This window comes from Bos mutus, chromosome 6 (assembly GCF_027580195.1).
Source record: "Bos mutus isolate GX-2022 chromosome 6, NWIPB_WYAK_1.1, whole genome shotgun sequence".
Lineage (NCBI taxonomy): Eukaryota > Metazoa > Chordata > Mammalia > Artiodactyla > Bovidae > Bos > Bos mutus.
In genome coordinates, this window is record NC_091622.1 from 85,421,763 (window position 1) to 85,440,353 (window position 18,591).

Below are 18,591 nucleotides of genomic sequence, written 5' to 3' on the forward strand. Positions count from 1 at the left end.
GTAGCTATGACCTCCCTGCCTGCAAAGACAGCTGGTGTTCTTACACCAAGAAAAAGATTTGGAAGTTTGATAGACAAAGAAATAGCTAATGAAGAAGAATCAACTCCTGATGTGGAAGTAAAGTCTGTAGTAGAAGAAGATGCTGGTTTTCAGATAGAAAATCTTCCACCTGCATATAATTCTAAGTACTTTGAATCAGGAAACAGGGGCTTTGAAAGGAATGGATTTGTGTCTGTTGATACCACAAAGTCTCTTTCCCCATTAAGTAGTAGTATGCCTATTTCTGAAGTAGCAATAAGTGACAGAAACTTTACTTCTCCTAGAGGAAAAAATTATGTTCTATATGTCATAAAACCTGAAAATGACAGAATGCATTTTCAGACACTGGCCACCAAAACAATAGCTAGTGGTCTGCGTAAAAGTGCAGTTGTGAAACAGAATATGGAAGCAGCAGATGGCACTGAATTCCTTCTACCTAGCAATTCTATCCCCCAAATTGGAAGAATGGATAAACCCATACTCCATAATTCATACTATGATGTAATCAGTGATAATCCACTTATCACCAAAGAGAACCCAAATGCTGTTCAGAGCATTATGAAACATGACCTATCACTCTCCACATTGGATAATGCAGACATCGTTAATTACATTGATGGCTATCAAGCCCCTGCTGCCATCACTTCAAGCAATGCCAAGAGACTTGCCAATAAAGGCAAAATGGCTGGGACTCAAACAACTAATATTCCTCCTGGCATTAGTACCATATCTGATGATATTTCCTATGTGAATAAAAACACTGAAGTTATAACAGACTTAGCTTCAATAGCTGCCACCTCACCAACAAAGAAAGGCATTCTTACCATGAGTGAAGTTAATGCTCTTAATAATAAGTCTATTAAACTGGGAGATGATGTAACCATTTCCAGAGTAGATCCCAACATGTCTGGAGATGATGCCATTCTGTTAATAGCTGATCCCTCTACTGTCACGAAGTCTGTTGCCCACTTCAATCATCCTCAAGCAACAAACCGTTCAAAAAAGATCTCTTTGGCAGATATTATAATACCTAAAACTTTTCATAACTTTACTTCAGCAGCTTTGACTGCTGCTGAAGGAAGTGTTGACACCAAGTTTTATATCTCAAGATATGAACCTGAAAACTCTTTCAAGGAAGATATAACACTGAACTATGAAGCAGATCCTCCAAAAGACATACACATTAGAGTAGAGGAAGAAAACACACTGAAAGAAGACAATGTGAGGGATCATATTTATGTTATACCTATTTCAGATAATAATGTTCCTACAGGCAACAACCTGGCAGATACACATTATTCTAATTCTGATGTGTATAGCTCCATAAGATTCAAAGGAACCACCCAAACCACAGCTGACCAACTTGAATTTGAGAATCCTGCATCAACTTACATGACTGAAGTCTCAAAACCTCTACTTGAAGAATTTACTTCTGAGTCTAAAGGAAAAGTGGTTGTAGCAAATAGTAATAGTGGAGATGACAATGGTGAATTCTTTGGTGGTGATATTTTTTATCCAGTGATGAAAGAAAATGTCCCAAAAGGATACACTTTTCCCCCTGAAAGAAGATCTACAATTACAACACCAAATTTTAGGATTCCAATGAAAGATAATATAGCCCCTGCTCCAGAATGCAGTGTCTTATTAAGAAAAGGAGCTTCTAGAGAACATTTTACACCCTATACTGATGAGCAAACTGATCCAGGAACAGAAAAAGACCAAATTGCTATAGGTAGCATAACCAATGCTCATACAGGCATTGTTCCTATGACCTCCTCCACTACTGTCCCCTCTGAAAATATGAATGTGGGGAATTATTATCAAGTGTCTGGAATAGGAACTCCTCTATCACTGGAATATCCAAATACATTGAGAGGTGATGAGTCCATTATTCTTTGGCATGGGACTACTGTGGCAAAGAAAAATGATCTAAATGCTATGGACTTGATCATCACTGAAGCTGATAAAAGTGATTCAGAATATATTTCAAATAAGCATGCCTCTGAACTAGAGAAGGGAGAAAATCACCTTAGTACAAAACCTAGTAAATACACACGTGGACCAAATGGATTTGTATATCAAACACCATCCTCTAAAGGTGAGGTTTCAAAGAGTCTTCTATATAGAATAATTTACCCTGAGTTTGACGCTAAAGACAAATACCAAGCCACCTTTCTCAAAGAAGGAAATACTGACTTTGATTCTGTTTCCACTTCTTTCAAAGATTACACGCAAAATTTTAACACTCAGCATCTGAAAACCATGGTGCCCTCCCTAATTGAGGCAGGCAAGACTTTTTCCCCTGAGTTTCTAAAAAGATCAGCTGCAGAAAACGGCACTTGGCCTGAAGATGATGATGTCATCATTCTCCCTCAAGTTTCTGGTTTGGGAAATACAGAAACCAAAGATTTGTTTCTACCACACACAGAAACAACTGTTACCATGGGAGAGAAGAGAACATTTGACACTCTCCCCATTGATCATGCTGCAGTCATCACATCCATAAAAAGTCAAAGTCGTTTCTACAGGAAAGGCATTTCATCCAATGTTAATAACACAGCTGCTCCAGAATTGGCAGACACAAGCACATCAGGAAACTCTAAAGTCAATGTAAATAAAATGGACTTAGCTGAAGTAAAGCCTTCAGAGGATCACAGTAATCCCTTGGCTAAAGGTACTGCCTCCCAAGCTGAGAACGTCTCTGGTGGTGAAATCAATAAGAGCACAATCAAAACTGGCTCAATAGCTTCTGTTAATCACATTAATGTCGCCAAAATGCCAACAAATGCTACCACCATTTCACCTAGTGTCTCAACCTTTGACTCTAAGGAGAGCAGTGAAAATGGTGACTCCATTATGCCTGATGTAGATGGTGTTCTAGCCATAAAATTAAATTCACTATTAATTCCCAACTGGAAAAGACCTAGAACTGCAGTTGTCCTTAGTAAAAATGATGATTCTTTTTCAAATAAAACTGTGACAGTAGAGTTATCAGAGCCATTGGATGAACACTCTCTTATCAAAAACCCAAACTGGAAGATTACCAAAGTACAAAGTGAATTTCATCCCCTCTCCATGGTCTCCTCTGTTCCTCTTGAAGATCCCACTGCTTTTTCAGAGAATTCTATCAATATTGTCTTTGACATACTTACCACTGAAGATGGGGTCCTTAATGATTAAACTGATACCGTGGAAAAAGAAACTACCGCTTCAGGAACAGAGGCTAATGCATCTTTCAGTAAAGATAAAGCTATTGTAGAGGATGAGCCCTTTATTTCTGAAGCCAAAATTCCAGTGAATTTAAGAGAGGTAAATTCAGCAAATGTTAATCCATTCCTTCTTAAGCTGGATGTTGCTTCTGCTAAACAGAAAGTGCCTGGAACTTTCAAAGAAACTAACCCTGTTTCTACAATAAGAACAATACAGCTGGAAAAGCCCAGGGCTAGAGGCTCTTCTTCTCTTTATGATAACTTAGAGAGGTCTATAACAACCTCTTATAGCCGGTTACATCATCTACCCCAGAAACAAACTATTCCTCTTACTGCTTTTGTTGCTGATTTTATCAAAATCAATAATTCTGAACTTGATCCTGCACCCATTATCAGAGGGAGTGACCTAAATATAGCTGATGAGTCTAGTACATCTAATGATATAATTGTCCTAACTGACAAAAAAGTCGTTTCACCTGACAACATTATCTTTGCCTATGACAACAGGAACATTATAAATGGGAAAAGATATTTAAATTCTGCAGAAAAAGATAGTGCAACTCAATATGAAGTAATTCCTATTAGAAAGGACTTTTCAACAGTCAGATGTGGTTTTTCTGGCAGAAGAAGATCATCTAGACAATAAGAATCTAATGACCATGAGGCTTGATGACAATGATCATAAGTATCTATCAGAGGAAAATTCCTTTTATGTCGGAGAAGAAAAGAGTCCCACAACAAAAATACCTGCCCTCATCCAAAGGCTCTATAAATTTGGGTCTCATGCTCCTTTCCCCATACATGTCACTGAGAGTCTATCAAATGAAAATTCTGTAGAACTCAAAGCTAAAAAATATCAACTGTTGACCTCCAGAAAAGGAAACCCTGATTCTGACAAAGTTGGCTCCTTTCTCAAAGATCATACCATCAATTTCAAAAGTAAGTTACCCAGAACCATGACTCACTCCCTAACAGATGGAAATAGAATTTTTTTTCCAGAATCCCCAGATGATTTATCCCTGGAAAGAGGCATCCAGAGTGAAAATGACATCATTATCAATCTTTCAGAAGACAAACAGATTGAGCCTATCAATACTCCAGATGCAGAATCAGTGGAAATTGTGGAAGAAAGCAGGGCCTTCTCAGATGTAGTCACTGATCCCACCAGCAGCACAAATCCAATAATGAGCAAAGACTGGCTTCACAAGAGACACACAGTCCCATACACTGTGCTGTATGACCAGAGGGTACCCAGTATGTCACTCAAGTTGAAATATAATGAAGACACAGCTTTCAAGCCACAGAGTTACCATTCACAGGATGCCACTGATCCTTCAGTTAGTGTCAACCCTGATATTGAACTTTCCTTTGTTGTTGAAACTTCTGAGAATAAAAATAACAGGGTTTCAGCTTATTTTTCACCTATGAAGACACCTCACACTATGGCTGATACCACTGCTATTTCCCTTGAGAATAGTTATGAAGGAGGTGAGTCTATACAAACGAATGAAAATAACGTTAGATCTAAAGAATTCCCAACTCTACAAACAACAGAAAGTGTCATTCTCATGCCTCAAGTCCTAACTGAGGATTCTGCTCTAATAAGTGATGGGTCTTTGACTGACTCTTCAAAGACAGTATCATTAGTACCAGAGAGAGTGACTAAATACCTTGATCTCATTCATGGAACTGATATTTCAGAAAATCAGGTAATTAAAATCCAAACAGACCTTCAGCCCCATTCCTTGTACTCAGTTATTCCCTCTGCTAATTCAGTAACTTTTACCAGGAATTCCATAGATGGTGGGCCTGATTTGCCATCCACTGTGGAGAGAAAGACTGTTAACATTTATAAAATTAAGACAGATGTTCAACCTTCGGATACAACAATGAAAGTCCTTTCACCTACACAAATAAGTTCTTTCCCTTCTGAAATAAGGAAAATGGCTGCACTCTCTGTTGAGGAAGACACCAATGTTAAATTTGATTTAAGTAATATTACAAATGCAACAGTTCTCATTCCAACTTTGGAGAAAACACTTCTCTCAGCCCCCAAGCCCAGTACTCTCTCCAAGAGCAATAGTAACAAGGAGGAGGAACTCATTGTTTCCAAAGCAGGGAATTTCATCTTAGGAGACTCAAGAACATTGAGAGAGAACCCTTTCATTGGTGGATTTAATATTTCTGCTAGACTTCAAGCTCCTCCCAGTTTAAAAAGAACACTTTCAGCTGATTCCACCTTGTCTCATGAAAAGACTTTAAAGCCTAAGGAGAAAAGTTCTGCTCTGTCTGATGAAGATGCAGGTCCTATAGGTTTGTTTCATAATGTTCCCACTGGATCCTATGAGCAACTGTGGAAATCAACTCCTTTTCCTTTTGATTTTACAACTGCTGTGAGTTCATCAAGATATTCTGAACTTGATCCAGTTTTCAAAATGAAAAAAGATACTACAACAAAGACTAATAATAATACTCCATTTCAGGAAAGAAATTCTCCATCTAACAAAGACATCATTTCCCCTAGTACCAATACTTCAACAAAAGACATGTTAAACCTTATTTTTACTAATAGATCTGTGCAAAGAAATTTTGTAGGGAAAGACATAAACACTGAAAATGAAGTAGCTCTTATTACAGAAAACATCTCAAACATTACCTCAGAGGGTGAAAATATTCCAGATGATGAGGATGTAATAAGTACTGTGTTTGATGCCACAGTTTTTGAGGATGTTATAAAGAAATATGTCCTTGAACCACGGGAGGAGAATAACAATCCAGTTCCTAAAGAACCTACTCTCATTTATGACCCCAAAATAGTTGGGTCTCACCCACTCTACTCCAGTGCTGATGCATACAAACATTTATTTCAAGGAGCCCCAACAGAAACAAAAACTAAGGAAATGCTGCAAAATTTGATATCTAGAGAAGAAAACTTCAGTTCTGGCCTGAATAATAGTCTCAATTCCACTGACAATTTGAATTATAAAGTTCCCAGATCTATGACTTACCCACCAACTCACACAAGTGAGAATCTTCACAAATTTCTAGGTAAAATACCTCTAAAAGGAGGCACTTTAAAAGAAGATGACACCAGCATTATCTTCCCTGAAGACAAAAGAATGGACTATACCCTTGCTTCAAATCCAGAAATAACAGTAAATATGGTGAATGGGAGGAAGTTCCTAGATGGACACACTGATTCCTTGGTGATCACCTCTCCATTAGAAAATAAGAATCAATTCTACAGTAAAGTCATTCCATCTGCTACTTATAACACTGATTCCCAAGGTAAGGCAGAAAATATTTCATTAACCAATGTTAAAGAAAAAACTAATATGGCAGAGATGCCACACTCATGGGAAAGCATTATTCCTTCAGCTGATTTCAGTGTCATCGCTGATGGCAAACTTTCTTCTATCAATGAAGAGATTAAAATTTTAAACAGTGAGGCATCAATCTCTTCCTCACCTACAAATACAGGCCACACTATGAATGATACCACTACTCTCTCCATTGAAAATACTGATGACAGAGGTGATTCCATGTCTCCAGAGGAAAATATTAGGTCTAAAGAATTCCTAACTCTACAAATTCCAGAAAAGCCCATTTTCAGTTCTAATGCCTCAACTAAAAATCTTGAAACCTTTGACCCAGTGATAAATAACACTTTGGCTACTTCAACTGCATGGTCAAATATGTTTGAGACAATGGTGGAATACCCTAATTCTGCTAATGACGGTGGTGATACCATTACTAATGGAACTGATTTGAAGCTCTACTCCTTGACCTCCACTAAGCTTCCCATTGGTTCCACTGCTTTTGCAGACAATCCTACATATAATGACTCTGATTCACTTCCCTCAGTAAACAGAGGAACTATCGACATTTCTAAAATTAAAACAGATGAAATATATTCTGAACCTCATAGAACAATCATAAAAGCCTTTTATCCTATAAAAGTCTCTCAAAATAGAGTCTATGAAGAAGGAAAAATAGCTAATTTTCCTGATCAAGAAGACCCAGCTACTAAATTTAGTGCAGGTCACATTACAAATGCAATTGTTCTCAGTCCACCTGGAGAGAAAATCCTTTCCTCAGTAACTGGGTCTAATTCTCTGCCCAAGAGTGACAACAACATGGAAGAGGAAGTCAATATTTCTGAAATGGGCAATTTTCCTCTAAGAGATGCAAATACACTGAAAGAGAATTCTTTCACTGTTAAATTTGACGTTACTTCTACTAACCCTCAAGCACACTCTCATGTAAAAGGAATCTCTTCAGTTGGCTCCACATTAACTCTTCCAGAAGCATCTAGGTCTAATGATCCAAGTTCTACTAAAGTTGCTATTGGAGAAGGGACCATTGTAAACTCTTCCAGTGGAACAGACAAGTTATCGTCATGGAAACCAACTCCTCTTCCTTCTGATTTCGCAATATTCAGTAGTTCTTCTAAGTATTACAAAGTTGCTCCAGTTGTCAAAATGAAAAAAGGCATCATAACAAAGGCTAATAATAATATTCCATCTGGAGAAAGCAATATCCCCTCTATTAAAGCCAATATTTCCCCCACTATTTCAACAAAAGGCACTAAAAACATTATTGATAACAATAAATTTGGAGAAAAGACTTTTATGGAGAAAGACACAGCCTTCATGGAAGAAGCTTCTTTTACAGAAAACATTTCAGAAGAGACACATGATACCTTTTTGGCAGATCAAAATATTCTAAATAGTAATGATATAGTAACTATTATACCTGTTGACAATGCTCTTGAATATGCTACAAATAACTACATCCTTGAACTACTGAAGGAAGGAAATGGTCCCCTTATAGGAAAGGGCACACATACCAATGACTTCAGTGTAACTGAGTCTTATGCACCCTCTGCCAGCACAGCAATCTCTGAATATTTAACCCAAGGATATCCAATTGATATCAAAATGGACAGGAAACACCAAAACTTGGTCCCCAGAGAGGACATTCATAATTCTGACAATGATCCTACTGCTCTCAAAAGTTCTATTGTCCATTTTAACACAAAGTCTCCCGGGTCCATGATTTATTCTCCAAGTGACTCAAATTGGACCTCCTCACCTGAGTTTCCAGTTGAAACAGTTATAGAATATAGTTCTCCAACTGGAGATAACACCATTATCGCTCTCCCTAAAGGCAAAATAATGGAGTATCCATTTGTTCCAGGCCCAGAACTCATGAGAAGAATGGAAAAGGACAGAATAATCACAACTGACTCTATAGATCCTGCTGTGATCAGCAAACCTGTAGAATATAAAGACCAATTCAATAGGAAAGGTGTCTCATCTGTTTTGTATAATAATGTTGCCCCAGATGGTGCAAAACCCTCTATATCAGGCAGATTCGATGCAAATAGACTTAACTCAAAGTTGGAAGATATGCCCCATTCACAGAACAACATTATTCCCTTAGTTGAGTTCAATGTCACTCCTGATGATGATCTTCCCTTCATCAATAAAAATACTGAGGATGCAAACAAACCTTCAACCTTTTCCTCATCTCTGAATAAGGCATCCAGCACTGTGGCTGACTTCATTGTTCTTTCCACTGAAGATAGTTATGAAGGAGGTGATTCCACGTTACCTGGAGAAGACAAAGTTGAGTCTAGAGGACTCTCATCTCTATTAACATCTGCCGTGTTCACTCCTACTTCCTTAACTGAAAATCCTGAAATTTCTGGCCTAATGACAGATAACTCCTTGTCTGAATCTTTACTGTCTAGGTTGGAAATGTTAAAGAAACCAACTGAATATGGTGATGTCATTAATGAAAGTGATGTTCCAGAGGGGCAGGCCATAATCATGCAAGCAGACACTCATTCCCATCCATTGGCCTCAAATGTTCTAACTGAATCACCCACTTTTTCAGATATTCCCACTAATGGTGAAATTGTCTCATTTTTCTCTCTGGATAGAGATACTCCTGACAATTATAAGACTAAGACAGACACACTATATTCCATGTCTCAAAGAACTATGATGAAAGCCTTTTCCCCCAAAGAAGACTCTCAAAATATTGTCCATGAGAGAAGGAAAATAACTAATCTTTTTGATCAAGAAGATCCAGCTGCTAAATCTGAATTAAGTCACTTTAGAAATACAAAAGTTCTCATCCCAGCTGTGGGGGAAATCCTTCCATCTGGAATCAAGCCCAATCCTCTCTCCAAGAGCAATAAGAATAGGAAAGGTCTTTTCACTGTTAAATTTGATGCTACATCCTTCAGACCTCAAACACAGTCTAATTTTAAAAAGATATTTTTAGCCGATTCTACATTAACTCTCCCAGAAGCATCTAGGCCTGCCTCTCCTGATAAATTCACTGACACCGGAGGAGCCATCACAAACTCTCCACTTGAAATAAATGGCCTACAACATAGGTCAACTTTTCTTCCTCCTTATTCCATAACATTCCTGGAAACTTCCAAATATTCTGAACTTGTTCCTGTTACTACTGTGGGAGAATATACTAACAAAAAGACTGACTATAACATTCCATTTGATGAGACAGTTATTCCATCCAAAGAAGTTATCATTTTCCCTAATACCATTACCTCTGAAAAGGATATGGCAAGTACTTTTAAAGGGAATATATTTGAGCCCAAAGATTTTATAGAGAAAGAAACAACTGCTGAATATGAAATCATCTATTTTACAGAAGACAGTTCAGAAACGGTTGAGGACATTTTTTCTGCAGGAAAAATCACTCCAGCAAATGAGAACTATATAACTATCTGATGGTAGTGGTTCTGAATATGTCTCAGATAACTGTGCCTTTGAATTAGAGGACAGAGCAAGTAATTCTCTTATAAAAACAAGTTTAGCCATGTATGCCCCAAAGACATTGAGTCAGTCTGTCTAAAGCAACATCCTCAGAGTTCAAAGGTGGAGAAAATTATCAAGCTACAACTCCTAGACAGGAAAACAAGAACTTTGATCCCATTGTTCTCAAAGATTCTAATGCCAGTGTCAATACCAACAAACCTGTAACTCATTTCACAACTGATTCAAGTAAAACTTTTCCTTCTAGTTTTTCTGACAAATCATCTGTGCAAAAAAGCACCATAAATGGTATTGATGGCACTGTAATTCTCTCTGAAGGCTTTGACTTGGGAGATAAAATAATTGATTGCTCTCTTTTTCTAGACACAAAACCCATAACTGACAGCAGAACATTCACAACTGTTACTAACCCTGCTTTATAAAACAGTGATGATTAACATTACCTTATAAACATTAACATTTATAAGGTAGCTACACCCAGGAGAGGAGACACCACCACATCCAGGAAACCCGATTTTACTGAAGGTAGAACAGGTACGGCTGCAGTGCCTGACTCAAGGTTTAATAATTTTCCTTTAGCTCAGCATTCAGGTAAAGACATCTCCAAAGTGGATGAAGACACAGAAAGTACAATCAACACAGCTTTTAATTTCTTTTATCCTTTGAAAAAGCTGTCCACCAATATGCCAAATATCCCTACCTTTACTGCAACCAAAAATACCATTGGCCATTATAGCCTTCCATCATCAGATAGTGCCACGTCTCTAAGACTTTCATCTATGGGATTACCTGAAACTCTCATCCTAACTTCTAATGCTCCTACTAAAGAAACTTCAGCCCCCAGACTTACAAAAGATGCAAACTTGTATCACCCAACAGTGCCAGTATCAGAGATATTGAAGCCTGTGTCTACAGACTCCACTTACTTATGAAGGCATTGTCTCAGAAGGGCAGAGTATTAAAGGTCAAAGTATCCCAAAGGCTGTATACACTTATTCTATGCTGTTCTTCAAGCTGATGCCACTGGTTCTTCAGACAATATGGTAGATGTCAACCCAAAGACATCTGCTACTATCATCACTAATAACAAAATTTTTGATATTGATGCTTCTGGTGATCAAAATTCAGACCACAAGGAAATAGCCATCAAGATTTCTACTCTTGCCTAAAGAATACAGTAAACCAAATTCCTATTCCATGAGGGAGATAACTAAAGCTTCTGCAGTGAAAGATGTAGCTACTGAATTTGAAGAAAATCACCTTACAGGTGCAAATAAGAGGAAATAATCCAGCTATTTAGGTGGGAACAAACTTTCTAAAAGATGCATATCTGAGGCATTACCTTGTGAATAAAAATGTCATCACTGATAATAAACTAGTCAATAAGGATTATTATAGTGCCCCTGGAGCAGCTTACTCAAGCTTTCACATACCCAAGGATTCACTTCTAGAGGAATCTGTTCCTCAGGAAACCCATTTGATGGCTGAGAACTCATACTTACCCACAGAAGTAATTATCACTATTCCTAATGATGAAGAATCTTTATTTAACATGGATATATAATTTCCATGGTAAAAGGAAATTCTCAGTTGGAATTTAATGTAGCCAATCTCAAGGCAACAGATACTGAATTTCAAACTTAAGGAAGAAGAAACACTACACATGAATCTATTGTTGAGATAGAAAAAAATATTACCTAAATTTGAAGGAATTTCTACAGTACCACAATCTAACAAGGAGGCTAAAATAGATACTTTAAAACTGACATTCTTCAGTCACAGATAGAAACAATTAACCCAATGTATATCCATGAAGCACCTACAAACAACAAAGCAGATATAAGGGTCTTGACTGCCCCTGCTGTACATACCATCTTCTCAGGAAACAGAGAAGTAGTGATCCCACAGGCCAACACATCCTTTAGTTACAATTTCCCTACTCAAGTACCTAACATTCCAATCACTGGAAGGAAAGAGAAAAAAGTGGACCCTGATACAATCAAATCTCAAAATGCAACTGCTCCTCTCAGTTCTTTCACTGTTTCTGAAGGTGGGAATTCTTTTGTTAATGAAGATTTTATGACCACAACATCTACATTCTGATTATAATCCTGTCAATTAAGGTTAAGAACTCTATTTTTGCCAATAAACTTGCAAAATCTAAACATACATAGACTCTTTCTAAATGGGAATTCTGCCTCAGTTGATTCTTTTAAAAACTTCACATGACATTTCTTCTGATAAATAGAAAGATATTCTCGATACAAAGAAAGTCTCAATGGTAGACATCCCTATGCCATCAGCCTTTTCAAAGTCTATACCTGAGGATTCTTCTAGTCATGTATTCCTGAAAATCATAAAGGTGGCAAACGACCTTCCTGGAGACTTACTGCAAAATCTATCCCTTTGGTTAGCAGTTCCTACTTTTTCACTAAAAAGAAAAATAGGCTTAAAAAAATGCTATCTAAAAGGATGCATAATCACCAAGCCAAACACCATGAGCAAATGAAACATAAAAAAATGTTACCCAACCAAACTTGCTGCAGCTGCCAAAATAAGGAAGATATGTACCACAGGAGATATGTGAGTAGATATAAATTTGAAATTTTTCTGGGAAAAGACAAAATGTTCTCATTAGTGTGATATATGTTAAAACAATGGAAGAAACTACTATTCAGATAAAATGAAACTTACAGAATCTGATCCTCTGTTCTTATGTCAGATAATACGTTTGGTAGGAATGATCCATTGGTCAAATAAATTATTTGTAGCACATGACTCCAGTTCCATTCTCAAGATTGCTAAAATTCCAACAGTCCCACCAGGATTTTCTCCATATGCTTCCTGTTTTTTGATGGATGACACACGCTCTCAATCTGAAGTGTCCTTTTTGAGATCAACAATATAAAATACACATATTATAATAAAATTAGTCTCCATATAGAGAAATGCGTTTTTATGCTAAAATCAATGTGATTCCACCTCACGCTGGGGGAGTAGATGTGATGATCATGGAAGTGATCTCTGAAATGAAAGACTATTTGACTATTTTTATTCATGAAGCTGTTATCATTTTACCTGACATTTCTAACCAGGGAATAAATGCTTATAAGAATGAATATTTTGCTCCTTATTTTTTACTCTATTCAACATAACAAATACCAAATACTCTAAGATAACTTAGCAGTTATACAACCTAACACTTACATTTTTTCCCTTTTTGTACACATACACACACAAAATTCCCCAAAAAAACCACCAAGTCTTCTGTTTATAATATGCTTTATCTTGAATCAAGCTTCACAAATACCAAATTATGAGAAAGAAAAAAAAGTAGAGGTTAAAACCTCCCATTAAATTAGCCAACCCAGAGAATGGCTTTACCCTCATATTTCTTTTAATGGTGCTGGAACTGACTTTATTTCTATTTAGAAATTTTTTTTAATGTGTCTATAACTAACCTGAGACTTCCTTCTTTGTCCTTGATGCTGACAGCATTCCCTACATCAATAAAGACATTGGAGCTCTCAAGAGTAATGGTAGCATCTTGAAGCAAAAACATTTCTGGAAAGCTGCCCATATATTTGAAGTGAAAATTGTCCATCTTAAAACCTATCTGATATTTCCACAGAAAGTAGCGATATACTTGTCCCAGACCAATCAACTAAGAGACAACACTGTAAACTTTGAGGTTGAGTTCATGCATGCTTAGTCACTTAGTCATGCCCAACTCTGTGACCCCGTGGACTATAGCCTGCTAGGCATCTCTTTCCATGGGATTTCCCAGGCAAGAATACTGGAGTGGGTAGCCATTCCCTTCTCCAGGGGATCTTCCTGATTCAAACTTGCATCTCCTGCATTACAGGTAGATTCTTTACCATTGAGCCACCAGGGAAGCCCAAACTTTGAGGCTGAGTCCATACTTAATGAAGAATAAGCATTTGTCTTTGAGATGAAAACTACTGGTCTGGGTGATGCCACTACCTTTTTTCAGATTTAGTTCTGCCTGAGTCTGAAAGTTCCCTTTCTTTTAATAACATTAAGAAAAACTTAACACCAGAGTACAATCCCTTTTCACCTAATTAGCTAAAGCTTAAGGATAACAAAGTAATGATGACTAACATCATTTAAAAAAAAAACAAAAAAAAAACAAGATACTCCCTCTGAAATTGAAGATATAATTATTAAGGCTGAAGAGTTAGTCACACCCTGATCTTGTTTCTGGATGAATTTTGATGTATAACGTCAACTCTCTGCCAGAAAAGTCTTTGTGTGTTTGGGGTTGAAATAACACTGTCTACAGAAAACCATTCCTGAATAATTTGACCTACAAGATCTGACAATCTCACTATTATTCAAGTTAATTCAATAAAATCAACTACAATGAAGAAGAAAACTAGCAAGACCCTAACAGACCAATAACTTATTTTTATTATCCCTACTGAAAAAGTGAGGATTCCTGCTCTAAAGAGAAGAATTAACTAAAATCTCTACTACCTAATTAGCTTCTGCAGCTACATTCACTGCCAAAAATGTCATTAATTTTTTTAGACATTTAAATACTATGAATCTGAAGAGAAGATGCTTTATTTCCAAAAGACACTGTTACTTACTTGAGAAACAGGTAACCTGAAGCTGATGCTGATAATCCATGGCACCTGGAATTTCCCTCATTGACACTAAACCCATTAAGTACATGGCAGACTCTGCTATATCTGTTTCAAGTGACACGAGACACGTGTTGGAAGGTGTAGCACTTATAAAGAGACATGGTAAATCTCAAGTGCCCCACAATTATACTATTTGGCTTTTAATGTTGATTTCATAAACAGAGAGGGCTCTATTATCTTTTCATTTAAGACTACTGACAAGTGTTCAGTCATGTCCAACTCTGCAATCCTATGGACTATAGCCTGCCAGGCTCCTCTGTCCATGGGATTTTTCCAAACTAGAATACTGGAGTGGGTTGCCATTTCCTTCTCCAGGAGATCTTCCCAACCCAAGTATCGAACCTAGGTCTCTTTTGTCTGCTGTACTGGCAGGCAGATTCTTTACCACTAGTTCCACCTGGGAAGTTCTTTCATTTAATGTCAGTACTCATAACTCAGTGCCCAATCAGAGCACAGAAACAACCTCCAAGGAGAGCCAGGGCCAGTGGCCCTGTGGTTGATGCAACAATCACCATGATGACAAATGCTTCCATCACTATAATGAACACCACTCTCCTGCCTAGGGATGCCACTGCACCCAGGGGAAGACCTTTGAGTGTGCATGGTACCACTTTGTCCCATGGCTGAAGATGGTTTGCCAAAAATTTATTCTCATCCTCCAGCAGAAAGCACTAAGACAACAACTGAGGCAACCATCTTCTTTGGGGCTGACAACACTATTCCTAAATCAGAAACAACTATTACATCAGAAGGAGACCACGTTACTTCAGTAAATGACTATATGCTAGAAAATGATTTTTCAACAACTACAGGCAACAAGCTTATACCACCAAAGGAAAGACAAAAATCAGAAGATGATGTTGAATCCCACCTGGAGAAAGAATTTGCCACTCTGATGGACATTAAAAACCCAATGGCTAATGAGTCTATCACTGAAAACTTCTTGCCAGTGAAAACTGGTAATATCTCATCAACAGACGCCATTTCCTTAATAGATTTTTCCACTGACATAGCAAAAGAAGATATTCTCTTGGATACCATTGACCCAGGGGATAAAGATGTGTCACTAACATCTGAAGTCTCTGGCACACCAAAGGAAAGCACAGCTGCCATTGCTGACACCCCGATCCTTCCAAATATAATGGGTAAATCTGATGTAAGCAATTATAGTTCCTCAGTTAAGTTCAAAGTCCCTGCTGATGGGAATGCCCATATTACTGACTCCTCTGTCCCTGAGGCTGAAATCACTCCAACTACTGAAAGAAACCTCACCACTATTCCAGACATAACTGCCCTTACAGAAGAGAAAATAACAGAAATTGACTTAATTCTTCCAGAAAATGACCCCAATGTTGTGCCTAAACTAACTGATTCTGATGAGGAAAAGTTCATCACTGTGTTTGAGCTCACTACCACTGCTGAAAGAGACAAAGATAACCCAGAAGATGCTCTGCTAACTGATGAAGAGTCTACAGATGAAGTCAGTGTTTGGATGGAGAGGGATATGGCAAATGAAGAAGAGAGTCATTCTGTTCTGCTTACTGCCGTAGAATCCAGATATGACTTCGTCATCCCTGCATCAGTAACTATGAACCTCACAGAAGATTTGCTTACAGAAGAAGATTTGCTTACAGAAGAAGATTTGCCTGAAAATAATAGAATGGAATCTGTAACTAAGAATACTGACGAATTGTCAGGAACTACTCCTGATCTAGATGCATTCAACCATAAAGAAGACAATTTCACAACTGAAACTGGTGTCTTTAAACTACTGAAAGAAGAACCAGATGAGTTTCTGATTTGAAAGCAACAACAGAAACACCACAAAGTATTGTGCAGTAGCCTAGGCAGCTAGTTTTAACATCTAAGAAGTTTGTCCAGCAAGCAATAAATCTTAATAAACGAAAGAATGTGAGCATTTAAGGCAAGTACAAAATTTAGAAAATGCATGGGTTTAAAAATAGTGGTCATGCAGCAGAATATATTTTGGGAAACTTTAAAAAGTCAGTAATACAAGAGTTCCCCTACTATCACAAAGTTTAATTGAGTTATCCAATAATTACTTATTTTAATATAAGATCTTTAATCCCAGCCTTCAGGGATATTAAGAGAGAGCAATAAAGCAAGCTCACTCCCCACTGCATCTAATCATATACATCATTTTAGTTAATCCTCAATAGCATATTTTAATGTGAGTTAGAGACAAAGAGAATCAAATTAACAACATATCTCAAAAACAATTGTAGTATTAAAAGACCTTAAATGCTTATTCTAAACAGATATCTTTTTAGTATGCAACCAATGATTCTCTACTGAAAAATATATTTGAAACCCACACTCATAGAAAAAATAAGGCTATTTAGTAATTGTTTAGCATCCACATGTAAGAAATATAAGAAATATTACAGGGTTCCTGGCTCATGCTGGATGCAGACTAAGGCAAAATGATATTTCACAAATGTATACATCTGTCAAAAACAATATTGTATGTAAACATATGAATTAATTTAATTTTTTTCTTTAAAATCTCTTTCCTGAATTTTTGTTAATTTTTTTCAGGTCTTAAGCATTGATACTGCACTCTTCTTATGCTTTGGGTTAGCAATTCAAGGCCATACATCTTCATTCTTTTTTGAAACCAACTGTTAAAATGGGCCTGTTTTCACTTTGCTGAATTCTCTTCAATAAATCTTCTTGACAGCAACTGATTTACTGTAAGTGTGATTGATATTCTAGACCAGATTTCTCAAATTAGAGATATGAGTGAAAAAAATGAAAATTCATTGTTTAAAGAATAACTTAGCTCTGGGTATCAAGTAGAATTATCCTATAAGGACTCATAATTTTATTATTTTTTATAAAGAAAAACAAAGCCAAAGCGCTAGTTCAAAGTTAAAGGTACCTATATGGGAGGTGGGTGAAGAGGGATGGGAATTTACACCACTAGATAGACTATAGACTTTGTTGTTTAGTTGCTAAGTCATATCTCTTTTGTGACCCCATGGTCTGTAGCCTATCAGGCTCCTCTGTCCATGGGGCTTTCCAGGCAAGAATACTAGAGTGGGTTGCCAGTTCCTTCTCCAGGGAATCTTCCGGACCTAGGGATTAAACCCATGTGTCCTGCATTGACAGGAGGATTCTTTACTGCTGAGTCACCAAGGAAGCCCAGACTATAGACTAGAATAATGTTGAGTTACTGCCTAACTACAGATTGTGTTGGATATATAAACAAATATAATAGACTACAGCTTCGATTTCACACAAATTCAGGTCCAGGGAAGTTGTGTCTGAAAAAGTGAGATTTAAACTAAAGATTGAAAAAATGTAGAGAATTGGGGATATAACCTGTCCAAAGCCCTGAGGCAAGAAATGCCTCAAATTATTCAAGAAAATGAATTGAGCATGTGGTTGGAAAAATGACACAAGTTGAAATGGAAAAGTAGGTAGGAGAAAAATTATGTGGTATTTGTTGAACATTCAGAATTTTGTCCAGAATATATTTGAGAGCCATTAAATGTTTTAATCACTTATCCTCATATCAATCTTAGTACTGAACTAGGAAGCAATCTGAAAAGCATCATTATTTTAAAACTCCAACTACAGTTTCTTTCTAGGAACTTTGCTTAGGAAGGAGGATCTTTCCTGCTTCTTCCTAGTTGGTTGCTAGCAATTATTTACATTCTTTGGCTTATAGACAGTCACTATAATCTCTGCCTCCTTCATCACACAATGTTCTCTTTGTGTGTCTCTGTATCTGGATTTCCCCTTCTTATATGGACATAGGTCATTGTATTAGGCCCCTCAATCCTGCGTGACCTCATCGTGGTTACATCTGCAAAGATCTCAAGTCTGAATAAGGTC

General features: G+C 37.2%; 1 protein-coding gene across 1 annotated transcript; it reads left to right on the forward strand.

Annotated features, from left to right (window-relative positions):
- The first annotated feature begins 15,349 nt into the window (after positions 1-15,349).
- On the forward strand, positions 15,350-16,534 carry CABS1 (calcium binding protein, spermatid associated 1). Its single transcript, XM_005897043.3, has one exon. The coding sequence runs from the start codon at positions 15,350-15,352 to the stop codon at positions 16,532-16,534; it is 1,185 nt and encodes a 394-aa protein (XP_005897105.3).
- The last annotated feature ends 2,057 nt before the right edge of the window (positions 16,535-18,591 follow it).